At 61.4% G+C, this 15,013-nt stretch overlaps 1 protein-coding gene across 1 annotated transcript in view; it reads left to right on the top strand.

Moving 5' to 3' along the window:
* Positions 1 to 15,013, top strand: part of PKD1L1 (polycystin 1 like 1, transient receptor potential channel interacting) — a 76,559-nt gene that overhangs the window by 54,422 nt on the left and 7,124 nt on the right. Inside the window, 6 exon segments of the mRNA XM_039847124.1 lie at positions 123 to 288; positions 645 to 779; positions 2,057 to 2,320; positions 3,290 to 3,344; positions 4,399 to 4,598; positions 5,277 to 5,447. Coding sequence (XP_039703058.1) covers positions 123 to 288; positions 645 to 779; positions 2,057 to 2,320; positions 3,290 to 3,344; positions 4,399 to 4,598; positions 5,277 to 5,447 — 991 coding nt within the window.

Here is a 15,013-nt window from a genome sequence, read left to right as displayed (position 1 = left end):
TTGGCAGAGTCCCTCTCTGCAGCCGTTCTCACAGCCTGCCAAGGCCGCGGCCGTGGCGATGGCCATGGTCACGAGCGCTCGCACCCCGGCCCCGCGGGTCTCGGCGGGCCCGCCGCTGTCTGACGGCCCCCTGCCTGCGCCTTGCAGCTGTCCATCACTGGAATGGGCCTCGCCTGCTGCGCAGCCTCCAGCCACTTGGCCACTCTTGCTGGGGAGGTGACCAACCAGTTCCACAAAGGGTTTTTCCAGGAGTTTGTGGACCTCAGTCATGTGGCATCATGGAATCAGGTACGGTGGCGTCCCGGTGACATAAACAGGGGCCACGCTCTGAGATGCGGCCGAAGGAAGAGCTCGTGGGACAGAGGTGGTCAGGCTCCAAGTCCTGCACCTCTTTCTCTCGTGCCCCTCACCTCAGAACGGCCCCACAGGGGTGAGCTCTGTTGGAGGCGCTGCATGGGGAGGCCGGGCAGGGGTCCCCGGCAGGGAGGCAGCCAAGCTCCGCCTCATTCCCCTCTGCGGGCATGTGGCACTGCCGGCGCTCAGACACCGTGCCCTGGGGGCCCGCCACACACCTGCCGTGCGGGGCACAGGCGGGAACACCTGTGACCGGCGTGGCCCCTGACCGCTGTGCTCTTCTGTCGCAGGGGACGCGGCGGCTCCAGGGAGCCCTGTCCGTGCTGCTGACCCTGAAGTGCGCTCACCTTCTTGGCACGCGGGCCGCGGTGGCTCCCTGCTCCTTCGTGACGCGTCACGCACTGCCCGGCATCTTGGCTTCCGGGGTGAGGCTGTGTCCTCATCGCGGTGAACAGGCAGAGCCAGGGTGTTGGCTTCCGCGTCAGTGGGCCTTTCTCAGCGGGGGGCGCTGTCTGGGACCCCAGTCCTCTGGGCTGTCATGGGCGCGTTGGGCCCCGATGCCAGCAGGGGTCAGTCGCTACAGCGTGGCGTGCGCCGTGCCCACCCAGGCCTGCTGCCGCCACTGCGTGGACGCAAATGGTCTGTGCCACTGCCGAGCTTTTTCTAAGTGCCAGGAAGGTCGTGGCCTCTTGGGTCCACCCACTTCATGGTCAGACCAAGATGGTGCCTGGCTCTTTTGCAAAGGGAAGAACGGGGTCTGAATCCAGAGATGAGGGTGGCCCTGGGCCGTGCCCCTTGGGGGCTGAGCTCTTCCCGGCCGCTGCATCCCACAGAGGCCCAGACGGATATAACTGCATCGTGTCCACACTAAGTAGTAGAATTCCCACCGCTCAGAAGTTAGGGACGCACAGGGTCAGGGGATAGGGAGCCAGCGGTTTGATGGATAGAGACTGGGGATGCGGGACTCATGCTACTTTTCCAGCCCTGCTCCTGCTGATGGCCTGCTACGCCACCTGGGGAGCGGGGGGTACCAGGCGGTTCCAGTGGACCCGCCAGGGGTCTTGGTGCAGGGCCAGGGCTAGGAGCGGGAATGGAGGCTGGTGGCCCTGTGGGACGGAGAGATGGCTGTGCTATGGCTCAGGAGGGCCCAGCGGTGGCTGGTGAACATGCAGACCCATGTGGACCTGTGACAACTGGCCGATGGTCCGCCGTGCTTGTCGGCGCCCAGGCTGTGTGCATGAGGGAGTGACGCGTGTGTGTCTTGGGCCTGTGATGCCCCGCAGTGCCTAGGCCATTACCTCGGCTAAACCTACCCCACATTTGGCCTTTCCTGTTCTTTCTCGAGTGGTGTGTTTTACTGAGGCCTTGCCAGGTTCCGGGAGCAAAGACCACGGGGGCCATGAAGCAAGTGTGGCCTCCAGCAGCTCGGGCTGCAGGGAGCAGGGAGCAGGGGCTGCCGGCGCTGGCGGTGGGAGGGCAGAGCCGATGCGGGGCCCTGGGGCAGGGCGGGGCAGAGTGCTCCAGACAGACAGGCCTTCGGGGGCTGAGTTCTCACACCCCGATGATGTGATCAACAATTCAAAAAGTGCTTCTCCAAACCCTTTGTTGTTTTAAAGCATTTAGAAGCCCGCGCGTGAGTCTGGGGCCCCGTGACCCAGCGCCCAGAAAGTCACCTGTGGCGGTTTCGGTTTTCTCCCTGCAGCTGGCAGGCACCCTTCTGCTGGCCGCCCACGCCCACCTGCGAAGCCTCCTGCTCTGCAGCCCGGCCCCGGCCTCTGGCACCTTCGCAGACGCCTTCTCCCGGCTGCTGCCGCGTTTGCCAGGCGGCGGCCACGGAGGCGCGCTTCCCGGCCCGTCCGAGGCTGGCGGGCGGACTGCGGCTCTGCTCTGCGTGACCCTCCTTGCGGGCGTGAGCGCACTGTGGTCTGGGATGGTAGGTGTACACCCCGCCTGCAGGCCGGACCTCGTGGCCGCCACTCCCTGAGGCCCTTCTCTCCTGCTCCAGGCAGGGGCTCAGCAGTCGGCCTAACAGTTCTGGCAGGACTACCGACCGGTCCAGGGTGCCGCCTCCTCCAGGGAGCCCCCCAGCCCGGGCAGCACTGAGCCACGGCCCTTCCTGCCATCTCTCGCTGCGGCCTTGCAGGCCGTCCCTCACCTTATTTTCCAAGTTTTTCCATCTTACAGCGTCACGCCATCAGCCAGCGTCATGGGACGTGTTCTCTGAGTTCAGGGCTGAGTTAGGAATAGGGCTCCCTGTGCACCTCCCTCCTACTGATCTGCTACTGGCAAATCTAGTCACAGCACACACATGTACACACGCGCCTGCACACACATGTACACACAGATGCATGTGCGCACACATGCACAGACCCTGCACACATATGCACACGGTACAGGTCTACAGATGCACACAGATGCACATGTGTGCACACGCGCACATGCACACTGCACACAAGCATGTGCACACCTCGCGCATGCACTGCACGCTGCACATGTGCGCGTGATAAGGCACATGTTTGTGCTTGCACACTGCGAGTGTGTGCACACGCGCACAGGTGCACACACACTCACTCTGCACATATGCACGTGCACACTGCACACACACGCACAGGTGCACACACGCACACAGCCACTGGCTTAAACTCCTTCAGTGGAGGAAGAGGCTCCCCCGACCTTCCCCCACCGCCCTCACTTAGTGTGACAGATTCACAAATAAATTACAGATATCCGGTCAATAGTCAAATTTCAGCAGATGATGAATAATCCCTTGGAGTTGGTATATCGCTGTTTAAGTACCTGTACTTAACCATTTTCTGTTGTTTACCTGAAATTAAAATATGAGGGCATCCTATATTTTATCTGGCCACCTGCCCCGCCTCAGCTGTCCCCTGCTCTGCCACCCTGGTCTGCAGGCTCTCAGCCAGCTCCTCCCCAGGTCCCACCCAGGTTTACCGCACCCTTTTTCGGGGATGGGGCCCAGCAGCCCAATGGTCAGGAACCCCTCCAGGTGTTCCTGTTGAAGATTCAGGGTTGGAGACCGTGCTCCATGCCCAACTGGGCACAGTGCCCCTGAGCGCTGACGGCGCACGGGGCCCTGCACGAGCTGCTCCCTCCCCCTCACTGCCCCCCTCCAAGTCTCCCCACCCTGTGGCCCGGCGGGCATCAGTCCTTGGCACTCTCAGAAGACAGCGTTAAGTGTGGTGTCACCGAGATGCTGTCCCTGGCTCCCCGCCAGCTGCAGAGCTTTTACCCACTTACGAAGCTGTGTGTGGGCGATCCTTGACGGGTTAGCATGTGGGAGACGCCCCTCACACCAGCCTGTCCAGGGCTGCCCGGCGGGGCCACCACAGGGAGGGGGGAGGGGGAGGGGGCCTGGGGGAGGGTTGCGCGGGGCCTCACGTGTGTGGGGGTGCCGCCCGGCAGCACGCAGGAAGTCTGGATGAGAGCGCTCTCGGGGGCAGCCACGTCCAGGGGCCCCGATCACCAGTGAGTGACAGCTACCTGGCAAGGTTCTGCGGGGCATGCAAAGCAGGTGCTAAACGGCTAAAACGTTGCTTGTTCGGGCTGTTTTTCAAACACTCGAGCGCGTAGAAATTCAGTGCCGCGGGCTTTCGAGCGAGCAGGTCGCAGCCCGCAGCGGAAGAAGGAACAGCCTGGGACCACTGGGCACAGGCGGCCGTTGGCTCGTCCGCGCGACGCACATGACGGAGCGGGGTGCCCCGTCTGTGCCCTTCCCGTCCCCCGGGACGAGCACGCACACGGCCGCAGCAGGGCTCCCGCGCCACCTGGCGGGGCTCGCCGGGGCCCGGTGAGCTGCAGCGCCTCCGGGAGCACGGCCCGGCCCCGCAGCCCCGGTCCTGGGCTGTAAGCGTTGACAGCATCTCTGGAGCAGCGTTAACGCCCAGCGCGGGGTTCAGCTCGCTGCAGTTGGGCTCAGTTCGTGAGCGTCGGCTGATTGTCTTGCTAAGCAACGATTGTCTTTCCGGAAGGAAGCAGAGCATCGTCGCGTGTCGTCTCCACGTTGTAGTCGAACAAATTGAAAAGGCTATTTTTTTCCGCTTAATTACATGAAATTTGTTTTTATTGTCTCTTCTCAGCTGAGAGGTTCCTTCATGACTTTTGCCCGAAAAAGAAAACCTTTCCAAAGCCAGTCTCTTGTGCAACTTAGAGACGCGGCTGCCTGCGTGTGGGGGACGGCCTGCACGCGGCCGGGGCAGGAGGGGACCGAGGCACGTGAGGGCCACGTAAGTCCAGGGGCCCGGGGCTGGCGGCTTCGCTGCGGATTCCCGCTCTCACTGATAAAGCACGATGGTGATTTTGTGCCGCATGTCATTGCAGAGACACAGGTTGTCCTGAAGCACGTTACAGCTTACAAGCACATTCTCCTCCATTAACTCCCTATGCTTTAGAGTGACCCTGTGGGGTGGGCTTCGTGGCTCTCCCCAGCACACACTCGTGCACACGCCCCCCTCTGTCCCTTTAGTCGGGTATTTGAGTATAGGCACCCCGACCTGAGTGCGGACAAGTTGCACCCTGACGCCCAGCTGGGTCCTCAGCCGACACTGGGCAGCGCCCAGGCGTTCTGAGGCCAGCCGGGTGCAGCCATGATGCTGTGTGTTTTACAGCACGTTACTGTTCGTCAGGCACTTTTCCACGCACGTGGCCTTCAAGTCCTTCGAACAGCCCTTCATATAGGCAGGCACTCTGAACCCTGGCACTGAGGAACAGGCCTGTGTGTGGCATGGGCACACCTGCCTGTGACGTCACGAAGGAGGGAACTGAGATGGGGGGTCCAGACCCGGCACCCCGGTCCCCTCTCCCAGGCCCAGCGAGCTCGCCGACAGAGCACAGGCCACGTAAAGCCGGGGCCGCGAGATGCTTCGGGCCCCGCGAGCATTTCCTGACCTGAGCCCCTCCCGCAGCACCCCTGCCTGGACGAGTTTGCGTGTCTGCTGGATGAGCTGCTGCTCAAGGTCACTGGCTGCTCCGACAGCCCGCGGTCGCCTCGTCCAGAACAGCGGCCTGGGGCCCCCCTAGGAGCCAGGCCGGAAGACCAGCCCTCGGCGAGGGCTTCTGCTGACCCAGCTACTGGGGTAAGTGAATGAAAATGTATTTGTCAACTTTATCTTTTAAGTCCTACAGGAGGTTTGACACAGTCCCTGGTCCAAGTCACAGCCCCACTCGTGTGTTTCGTAAGGGTGGGTGACACAGGTGCCGAGGTGGCCTCTGGCCGGACCCGAACGGCTTAATGATGAAAATGTGCAGTGTGACTTCAGCTCGAGATGGATGGTGGCAGCAATGTCTCTGTGTCCTCTCCCTCGTGGTTACAAGTGGGACCAGCGAGGGGACCGAGGGGCACAGACGGAAATCCCAGCCTCCCAGACACTCAGGAAGGTCTGGCCCGTGGCCGGGATCCCCAGGATGGCGGCCGAGCACAGTGAGGGTGGGGCCATCGGAGCACACGCACGCAGATGCACACATGCACGACGACACACGCGAGAGGCACATACATGCACATGCACGCAGACGCACACATGCATCAAAGACATTACGTAGACGCGACACATGCACATGCACATGCACGCAGACGCACACACAGTTAATAATGCCAGACGCGGCACACGCATTCACACACACGCATTGGCCAATTTGGTACTCCATTTCCACACACACGCAGACGTTATCATATATGCACGCACTTCATCTAGATTTACACATGCACGCGACGCACGAAAGACGCATACACATGCACGCACACACGCAGACGACACACATGCAAGTATCAGCATCACACGCAGACGACACACATGTAAGCACACACACGAGACGCATTACTATGAAAGCATGCACACACGCAGACGCGCACACATGCACACGCACATACGCACGGTGCACGTGCATGCACACATGCTTATCCACACATGCACACGCACAGACACACACATGTACACGCACACGCCACACAAACGAAGAAAGCAGAAAGAAGGGATTTGCAAAGGCGGAAGCCTCATTTAATAAAAAACAGCAAAAACGAATCAACCCAAGAAACAACTCCTTTAACAAGCCGTATAGAGATAAATTATGAGTTAGCACGTAGCTAAGCGTAGTGGGGAAAGCGAGCCCAGTAACTACACAAAGCAGAAATGAGGAGGGGCAGCAACTCGAAGGAAGTTTCCTGAGGTGCAGACAGGCGGGAAGAGAACAGCCAAGCGTGCGGCCCCAGGACGCAGGGTGGACCCTATGATCATGAGTTTTAATCAGGAACACAAATGTGTAAGTATTAGAAATACTAAATAACCTTTATCAGAAATGGAGACTAGCATTTGACGTTCTCCACGACTGCGTTTGATGCAATGCAATATCCATTGCTGATTTTTAAACCATATTCATGATAAAAAAGGAATTGATGAAGTTTTTTAAAAATAGGAATATAGCTCAAGCCAGTGCTGTGTCTAAAGATACCATATCCGAACCACTGCCCCCGGGTGAAGGACAAGGAGAGACGGCCAGGTCAAAGCCCCACAGCACCTTATTCTCACCCCTCCCGGGCACCTGATCCCACTCAGGTGCCCGATGACACCCCAGCTCGAGGGGGCTGCAGCTTGAGCGTGCAGCGTGGCCGGCGGTGCTGCGGGCATGCAGCATGGGCCACTGGGAGCCCTCGTGGGTCACAGCCCGTGGCACTGAGACCCGTGTCCCGGGCAGCTGGCCCAGCCGGCCGTGCCTGTGCCCCTCCGACATCCTCTTGGTTAGGTGTGGGCAGTTCTCAGTGGCAGCGAACCTCTAACCTGGTTTTGTTCGGCAGGCCGGCCGCTCTGCGCGGTCACCGGTGTGTCCCGGCCGCAGGGTCCTGGTCTCCGCAGTGGGTGTCGCTGCGTTCCCGGGGCAGAGCGGGGACGCACTGGCATGGGAGCAGGCGGCCTTGGGGACAGAGCCTCTTTTGTGTGCTGGCATCTGAGGGAAAGGTCTGCGGGAATTTCCTAAGTCCGAGGCAGTGTTCTCCATCTTAACGATTAATAATAAAGATTTGTATCTTTAGAAACTGGAAGGACTAGTTGCCGGGAGCGACCCATAACCACCTACAAGTTACATCGTCCTTTGTGTTTTACGGGTGACTCACGGCTGTGAAATGCCGTGGGCCGCCAGCCCGTCCTCTCCCGCCGGGCCCCTTGGCTGTCCTCCCCAGCTGCCCGCTCGCCCGGGAGAGCTCTGCAGTGGGCGCTTCTCACTGAGCACAAGGACTGTCCCCTGGGCAGCTCCCTCCCAAATTATCCATGCCCGGCTGGCAGGGGTGGCCAGACCACCGAGGTCGCCCGTGCGCCCTGGAGATGCCAGCACCGTCCCCCACAGTGCCCTCTCGACTCGCTTTTATGAGCGCGATTGAGTCAGGCAGGGACATCCAGGAAGGCGAGCGCCCAGCCCCGGCCCAGCCCCTGGCCCGCCGAGCTCCGTGTCACTCCCTCCCGCCCCCCTCAGTGCTGTGCAGGCCGCAGTCAGTCGACAGCAGCGGAGTCTTGACAGAAGCCCCGGGGCAGTGCGCGCGTGGACAGGGGCCAGATGGCGGGCGAGCGGGGTCCGCAGGGTCTGACGGAGGGTGCGCGGCTCTCGCCGAATTCTTCCGCAGCTCTCGTAAGTCCGAAATCATTTCCGACGAAAAGCGTCTAGAAACGAGCTCTCGTGTCAAGCAGAACGATGGCAAAGCGACGGTCGTGCGTGCGGGTGCCATTCGTTTTGCTGGCTCCTGTTTTTTTGAGCCATTTCATGTGTCCGAGAATATCCTGGAATTTTTCCCCTGATGGACATCACTAGGAAAGCTAATTAAATTTAAAAAGCTAATAGAACTGTTTAGATATGATTTACAAAATATGCCAGAGGCCACAATAACCAGACAAACACGTCGATGCGTCCGGCCCTCCAGATGAGTCTCGCTGCCCTCGCGGGCTGCCCGTGGCAACTTCACGAGCAGGCACGGTCCCCCGGCTCTGAGCCACCTTGCCCCACCTTGCCGGCAGACGCGGCTCCACCCCCTTCCACGTGGCCGTGCGCCGGGCTGGCCCTCAGGCCGCCGTGGGCGGGACGCGGGACTGCTGCCCTACCTGCCGTGAGGACGAGGACGTGGAGGGGCCGAGAAGGCTGAATTCTCGAAGACGTGACCGCGCCGTCAGCCAGCGGCTGCTGGAGAAGGTTCTGTTCCAGCTCAGAGCCTGACGAACCGTAATCATGTCCCAAATAACGAGTGGAATGACGTCCCGGTGGCGCTGGGGCTGCCGTGACAGCGCCTCGGGCAGAAGCAGCGGCGGCGGCCCCAGCTGGATGGTGGCGTCACAGGGCGGTGCTCCCCTGGATGGGGGGGCTGGCGCAGGCCGCGCCCACGTGTCACGTCCCCAGGCCCGTGGCAGCACAGTGTCGAGCTTCCCGTGACGCGTCCCTGTGTTTGCGTCTGTCCGGTATTTTCCTTTTTTGTAAGGACTCGGTCACCTCAGGTCAGGGCCCCCTCGTGACCTCATCTCAGTTTGATCATGTGCCAAATAAGGTCACGTCCACAGGTCTAGGGGCTCGCACTTCTGTGTCTTTGGGGAAACACAATCCAACCCATCATAATCACATTTAAACGACTGTCGATATGTGAAGACAAGGGTTATATAGTTTTTTAAATTAATTCCATCTTTTTGAGAAATTTAATTCCACCAAACTGACAAAAGCGTCCGACTCACCGTTTTTCACTGTCTCGGCCTCCGTTACAGAGGCCCCCGGGGGAGCGTGGCGCATGCTGGTCCACGTCGGTGATCATACAAACCGTAAAGCCAGCGGATCGTCTGAGTTCTTTGACTTTGAAAACGAATTCTGTTTTGCTGACTTAAAGAGCAGCTTTAAGTGGGAACAGTGTTGATGTCCCCGTGAGCCACCGGGTGTCCGTCCTGACAGGGCCTCCCTAGGAGACGGACTCCACTGGTGGTGACACAGGAGGCCGCTGAGGCCAGGAGCCCGAGGGGCAGCTCAGGTCAGGGCCCCAGAGACACAGCCAAGCCTTAAAAACATGAGAGGTCATCACAGATTGGCTTGGAGGGGACAGTCTGCAGGTTTGTCCTAAATAACTGGTCCTGTAACATGACACCGAGGGGCTTGGCAATCAAGCGGCTCTAGTGGGCCGGGGAGGGGAGGAGCAGATCCAGGAGCTTCCCTGTTAGACCCCGCTCCCTAACTGGCTTCCCGCTGGCTCGTCTGGGGTGGGAGAGAAGGGATCCAAATCCCAGCCAGCACCCGTGGGTGTGGCAGCCCCAACAGTGCCACCGCCCACTGCCCGGCGTGGGCACGCCTTCGGTGGGCAAGCGCCTGCATAACGAAGGCGTGACCTCCCTGTGGCGGAGGACGCCGGCCAGGCTGACCTCCCTGATGCCTCTCACTATTCGGTTTTGTAAATATAAGGGAACTGGTTGAGTAGCGCCAAGCACTAGCCTTTGGCCTCGGAGAGGAGAGTCCCTAGGGGAGCTTCCTGCGCGGTCGGCCTGCGATTCCCCGTCCCAGAGCTCGGCACGCGCCCAGGCCGCCCCCTCAGCCTCTGCTCCCAGAAGCTACTGCCTGCGCTTAGTGTCTTCCTGGCCCTGCTGTCGGGCCAGGAGCAAGGAAAGCCGATCGTCAGCGTTCAGGAATGTGAGCCGACCTTTAAGAGAGTGACGCCAGGGCCCTGTGGAGGGCCAGCGTTTTCCTCAAAGTCTCTGGCTGACGAAATCTGTAAATCTCGCAGATGCTGCATCAGAGCGCAGAGGGCAGAGACCTGTGTGGGCACGGCCGTGCCACGTAGCGACAGTGATCAGGACAGTGCCGTAGTGGCTGGGGGACCCACGGACATCATGGGACCGAGCAGAGTCCCGGCCGCGCCTGACGAAAGCTTCCCGGCGGCGGAGAGTGATGTTTGCCGCGATGGCGCCGGCATGATCGGACGTGCAGAAGCAGAAGGAAGGGGGAAGAATTTTAACCTACACCTTACGTCTACAGAAGTTCACTCAAAATGGATCACGGACGTAAACGTAAAATCTAAAATGTTAACATCCTCGAAAAAAGAAAAACTGAAGAAAAAAATCAACATGAGCCATAACAGAAAAAAACGATTAACTAGACCTCATCGAATTTAAGATGTTTGCTCGGCAAACCCCATGCGAAGACGGGGGGGCGGGGTAGAAATCCTCATGACCCGCACGCTCGGCAGAGGGCTGGTGCCGGTGCCGGTGCCGGTGCCGAGAGGGTGCGAAGCTCTCGGCGCAATGCCGCGCGCACAGCTCATGAAGTTAGGAAACGGGCCAAGATTCAAGAGACATTTTACCAAAGAGAATGTGCCGATGGCAATAAACGCATCAAGGACACAGACGTCGCCGGCCACGAGGGCAGCGCAGAGTCAGACCACCGCGAGATGCCACCACAGACCCACGGGAACGGCGAAAACAGAGAGAGCAACATCAAAACGGGGGGCGGGGTGCAGAGAGATCCCCCCACACGTGCGGGGGGCAGGTCTACGGCGTGGCCTCTGGAGAGTAGCCAGGATTTCTTATGAAATGAGACATGACAACATATGACCCAGAAACGACCCTCTTGATTGTCCATCCCGGGAAATGCAGACTGACGTCCACACAAAACCTGCCCCAACCTGGAGACCCCCCCGCTGCCTCGCACAGAGAGGGTGGCCGCCCCGTGTCACCGTCCCACCGTGGGCACGTCCTGGGCAGGCAGGGCAGCGCTGGGTGCGGGCGGGCAGCACCTGGCCCGAGCTGCGTCGGAGAAGGGCGGCCGCGTGCGCCTGCGAGAGCCGGCACTCGGGAGCTGGCGGACGGTCCCCTGGGCTGTGCCCAGACTGCAACGCCCTGGCTGCTCCTCACTCGGCCATTTTTCATGGTTGGATGTGCAAGGCGGAGCGATGGGGTGGCCTGGCTGGCTGGGGAGCGGGGTGGTCTCAGACCACGTGAGTGTGCACCATCGTGACCCGAGGGCACGGCACACGCGAGTGAGACACTGCCCACCGGTGAAATCAAGCACATTCCGTGGCATCTGCTGTGTCATTAAATCGCAAAAATAAAATGTCGAGTGAAAAAGTTCGTTCCAGAAGGAGGCGGTTATGTAAAAACGCGTCACTCCGCGTCTCCGACTGTGGGCCGTCTGTGGACCGTGTGCCGTGCGGCACTGGTCCTGGAAAGGCAGGCAGCAGTCCGAGGGCGGGCGGGCGCTGGGCCCTCCGCGGCCTCTCTGGGCCTTATTTCTTAGTGAAACTGCCACAAACACGGCAGAACGTTGGCGGTGCACGCACGGCCGTGTCGCTGTTCTCTGTAGGTTTGACGTGTGTCCTGCTTTTCGATGGCCTTGGTCCGTCTCAGACTCAGAGCACAACCTCACGCTCCCCCCAGACGCGAACGCTGGTTCTCACGGTGGCAGCGTGGACGCTTCAAACATAAACGTGGATCTGTGCGGTGGAGACTTCTCCCAGACTGAACGTCCCCAGACCAGGGGCCTGGGGACAGCACCGTCACTCGGCCTGACGGCGGGGGGAGCAGAGACACTTCTGCCACAAAGCAGGAAACCAAAGCTCCTTGCAAGTCCTGTGTGAAGGCGGCAGAGGGCTGGGTGTCGTCTGTGGCCTACCTACCCCACGTCTCTCCCGGCCTGTCCCCGCCGACTGAGTCCGCACAGTGAACCCACACAGACACAGCCTCCGGTGCGGGAGAAAGGGGACCTGGTCACCCGGCCCTCCCGCCGGTGAACAGACCCTCCCCCTCCTCCGCCTTTAAACCAGGGCAGTGGACGAGGCACGCCCTTCATCACCGTCAGGGGACCTGGGACGTGAGGAGGTTCAGAGTCACTCTCTGGTGGCCCTGGAATGCCACCTTGTTTCAGTTAGAGGGTCAAAGTTCAGAGGTCAGCAGGGCTGCCCCAGCCGGCCCTGTGTGGCCGGCAAACAGGCCACACGGCGAGATGCTATGATTGGAATTCCGCTCAGCCAGCGAGTACAGAGCGCTGGGGTCGCCGGGCCCCCCGGGGCTACGGATGGGTCCCTGCGGCTGTCCCGCCTCTGGTGACAGAAGACATCGGCCAGCTCCGAGCAGAAGGAAGGCGCCTCTGCCGGGCGGCCCACCCCCTGGCAGACTTGCTGATGCACCGGTCACCGGCATGCACGGACCACGAGGACACTCAGGCAGGCTGGTGACCAGGTAGGGACGCGGCACTCGTTCAGGCAGAAATGTGCGCGGTGGGCAGGAAGCAGGACCACTGGCCACGCCGCGGTCAGCGCTGAGATGGGCACAGTCCGGTGGGCCGGACCCCACAGACTCGGGTGGCTGGAGGCCCAGGGCCTGTCGCCTGCCAGACGATGAGAAAGCCGACCGAGGAAGGTCCAGTCACAAGGGCTGGTGACTCTCACTGCCAGCGGAGTGTCCTGGGTGGCGGTGAGGTCGTGGGACCTGCCTCACCCGCTGCCCTGGGCCCGGGCCTGGCCGCCCCGCAGACTCGGGTCTGGGACCGTGGACAGACTCAGCTCCAGCTCCGACTGTGGACGCAATGAGGGCACCGGGGTGTGGGCCCTGGCCGTGCCCGGGGACGGTGCTGTCCAGCAGAGTGAGGGTGACGGCGACGTCAGCGAAGGAGGAGACACAGACAGCGAAGCCCACGAGAGCTTTCCTGGTAGTCGGGATGAAGCTTCCAGGGAACTCAGGAGTCAGTCGGGGTCCACAGGGCTCGATCGGCCCCCTTCAGCGTCACGGGAAGGCCCGGCTAAGCCCCCCTGTGCCGTAGGCCTCAGGAGACACGAAGGCGAGAGGTCCCTGTGCCGGTGCCCTGTCTGCCTTACGGTCTCTGTGCACGTCGCAGCTTCGGTCTGTACTGGCTGCCATGGCAGAGGCCACGTAGGACTTGCCTCGCAGTCTGGAAGCCGGAAGTCCAAGGTGTCACGGGCGGGTCCCTCCCCAGGCTGAGGCTGCGAGGGGGCGAAGGGCGGGCTCCAGGCCTCTGTCCACGCACCACGGACCCGTGGTCCCCCTCCGTGTCTGCGTCCAAACGCCCCTCGCGGAAGGACAGGCTCAGGCACGGGGACCCTTCCTGCTCCAGACGGCGCCGCTTCTGCAAAGCCCTCTTTGCTGGCAGGTTCACCTGAGGGCCGTGGCCAGGGTGCCAGCATGCGGGCCCCGGGGACGCACTTCGGCCGCAGGAAGCGACAGCCCAGCCTCAGAAAGGCCACGGCGAGCAGTGTCCCCCATCAGCCGTGGATCAGGGCCATGTCGACGCGGGCTCCCTGCCACCGACTGCTGCCTTCGCTGGTCAGTGGCCGTCAATATCCATGAGACCGGGCGTGTGTGGGCGGCCTGGCCGCCCTCGGGCTGGCAGGCAGCGGGAGGACGCCGAGGAGGACAGCCGGCGCTGAGGGCTCGGTGTGCGCGGACTGTGCCCGGCAGGGTCCCCGGGTCCTCTGCCCCCGTGCACAGCCCCGGAGCCACCGGGCCGCGTAGAGACAAGGACAGGATGCAAGTCCCGCTCTTCCCACTGGGCTTCTCAGGCTCTCGAGACCTCTGTTACCTCAGAGGCAACATGGAGACGCTCTCGCCCTCCTCAGAGGCGTTTGGGATTCGGTGGGGTGCGTCGTAGGGTCTCCGGTGTGCATGGGCCCATCGCCACACGCTGCCGGGGCCAGGCTCTGCCTGTGGAGTGAGAGGCCACCTGCCGCCCAGGACTTGCTGACCACCAGCACCAGGCGATTTCCGTGGACGAGCAGGCTTCTGCGTGGAAGGCCAGGCCTTCGCCCCCTCATTACCTGGTGCGTGTGTCAGAATCGAATCACACTGAGCATTCGGGGACCTAAAATTCAATCACTGGTCATAATCTTTATTCAAACGTTTCCTCCTTGCCTTGGCAAATTTAATTTTTCCTCCGCCTAATGAAGCTCCCTGGAAAAATCTGATCATTACTTCATTCTAATCAGAACAATTAAGCCATGACGGACGAGGCACAGACAGGACGCAGGTTCCATGGGACGGCCTCGGGGAGCAGATGGGGAGAGGGCGGGGTGCCGCAGTCGGCTGTGGGCACCCGTGGACCAGGGGTGACAGAATGCCAGCTGTCCTACATTTTCTCAGAAACAAAGACCACTTTAGCTCAGTCACGACCTCCTGTGTGCTCTTCTTAGAGATCAAGGGGAAAATGATTTATCAGATACACTCTATAGAGAATTTATCCTTACGAAGCAGATCGCTTCGCATCAGCATCGCTTACAGTTTGGGGGGGGTGGTCTGAGCCCCCGGCCCAGGTGGGGTCTGGGTGCGTCATGCACTTCCGCCCCTTCGCGTGCGGCTCTTGGACGTGCCGTGGACGTGCCAGGCCAGGCCGGCCCCAAGCTCTGGTGGCACTGCGCACCCGCGATGCAGCTGCGTGACGCGTGCACCCGCCTCCCCAGCACCGCACTCCCCCCCGCCTGCCCGCAGCGCACGGTCCAGGGCGGGCGTCCACTCCGGCCGCGGCAGGCAGGTCCCCCCGCAGGCTCAGGCCCCGCCGCCTCCAAAAGCACCGCCCGGAGAGCAGGACTCCCGGGCCCTCCAGAGGCGCCTCTCCGTCCCCCACACACGCGCGCGCACGCGCATGCGCATGCGCACGCGCACGCCTGTACGCAGACTTTGGGGAGGACTGTAAA

The sequence above is a fragment of the Pteropus medius genome, unplaced genomic scaffold, assembly GCF_902729225.1.
Source record: "Pteropus medius unplaced genomic scaffold, Ma_sr-lr_union100, whole genome shotgun sequence".
NCBI classification, from domain to species: domain Eukaryota; kingdom Metazoa; phylum Chordata; class Mammalia; order Chiroptera; family Pteropodidae; genus Pteropus; species Pteropus medius.
This window is presented reverse-complemented; position numbering and strand designations above follow the sequence as displayed.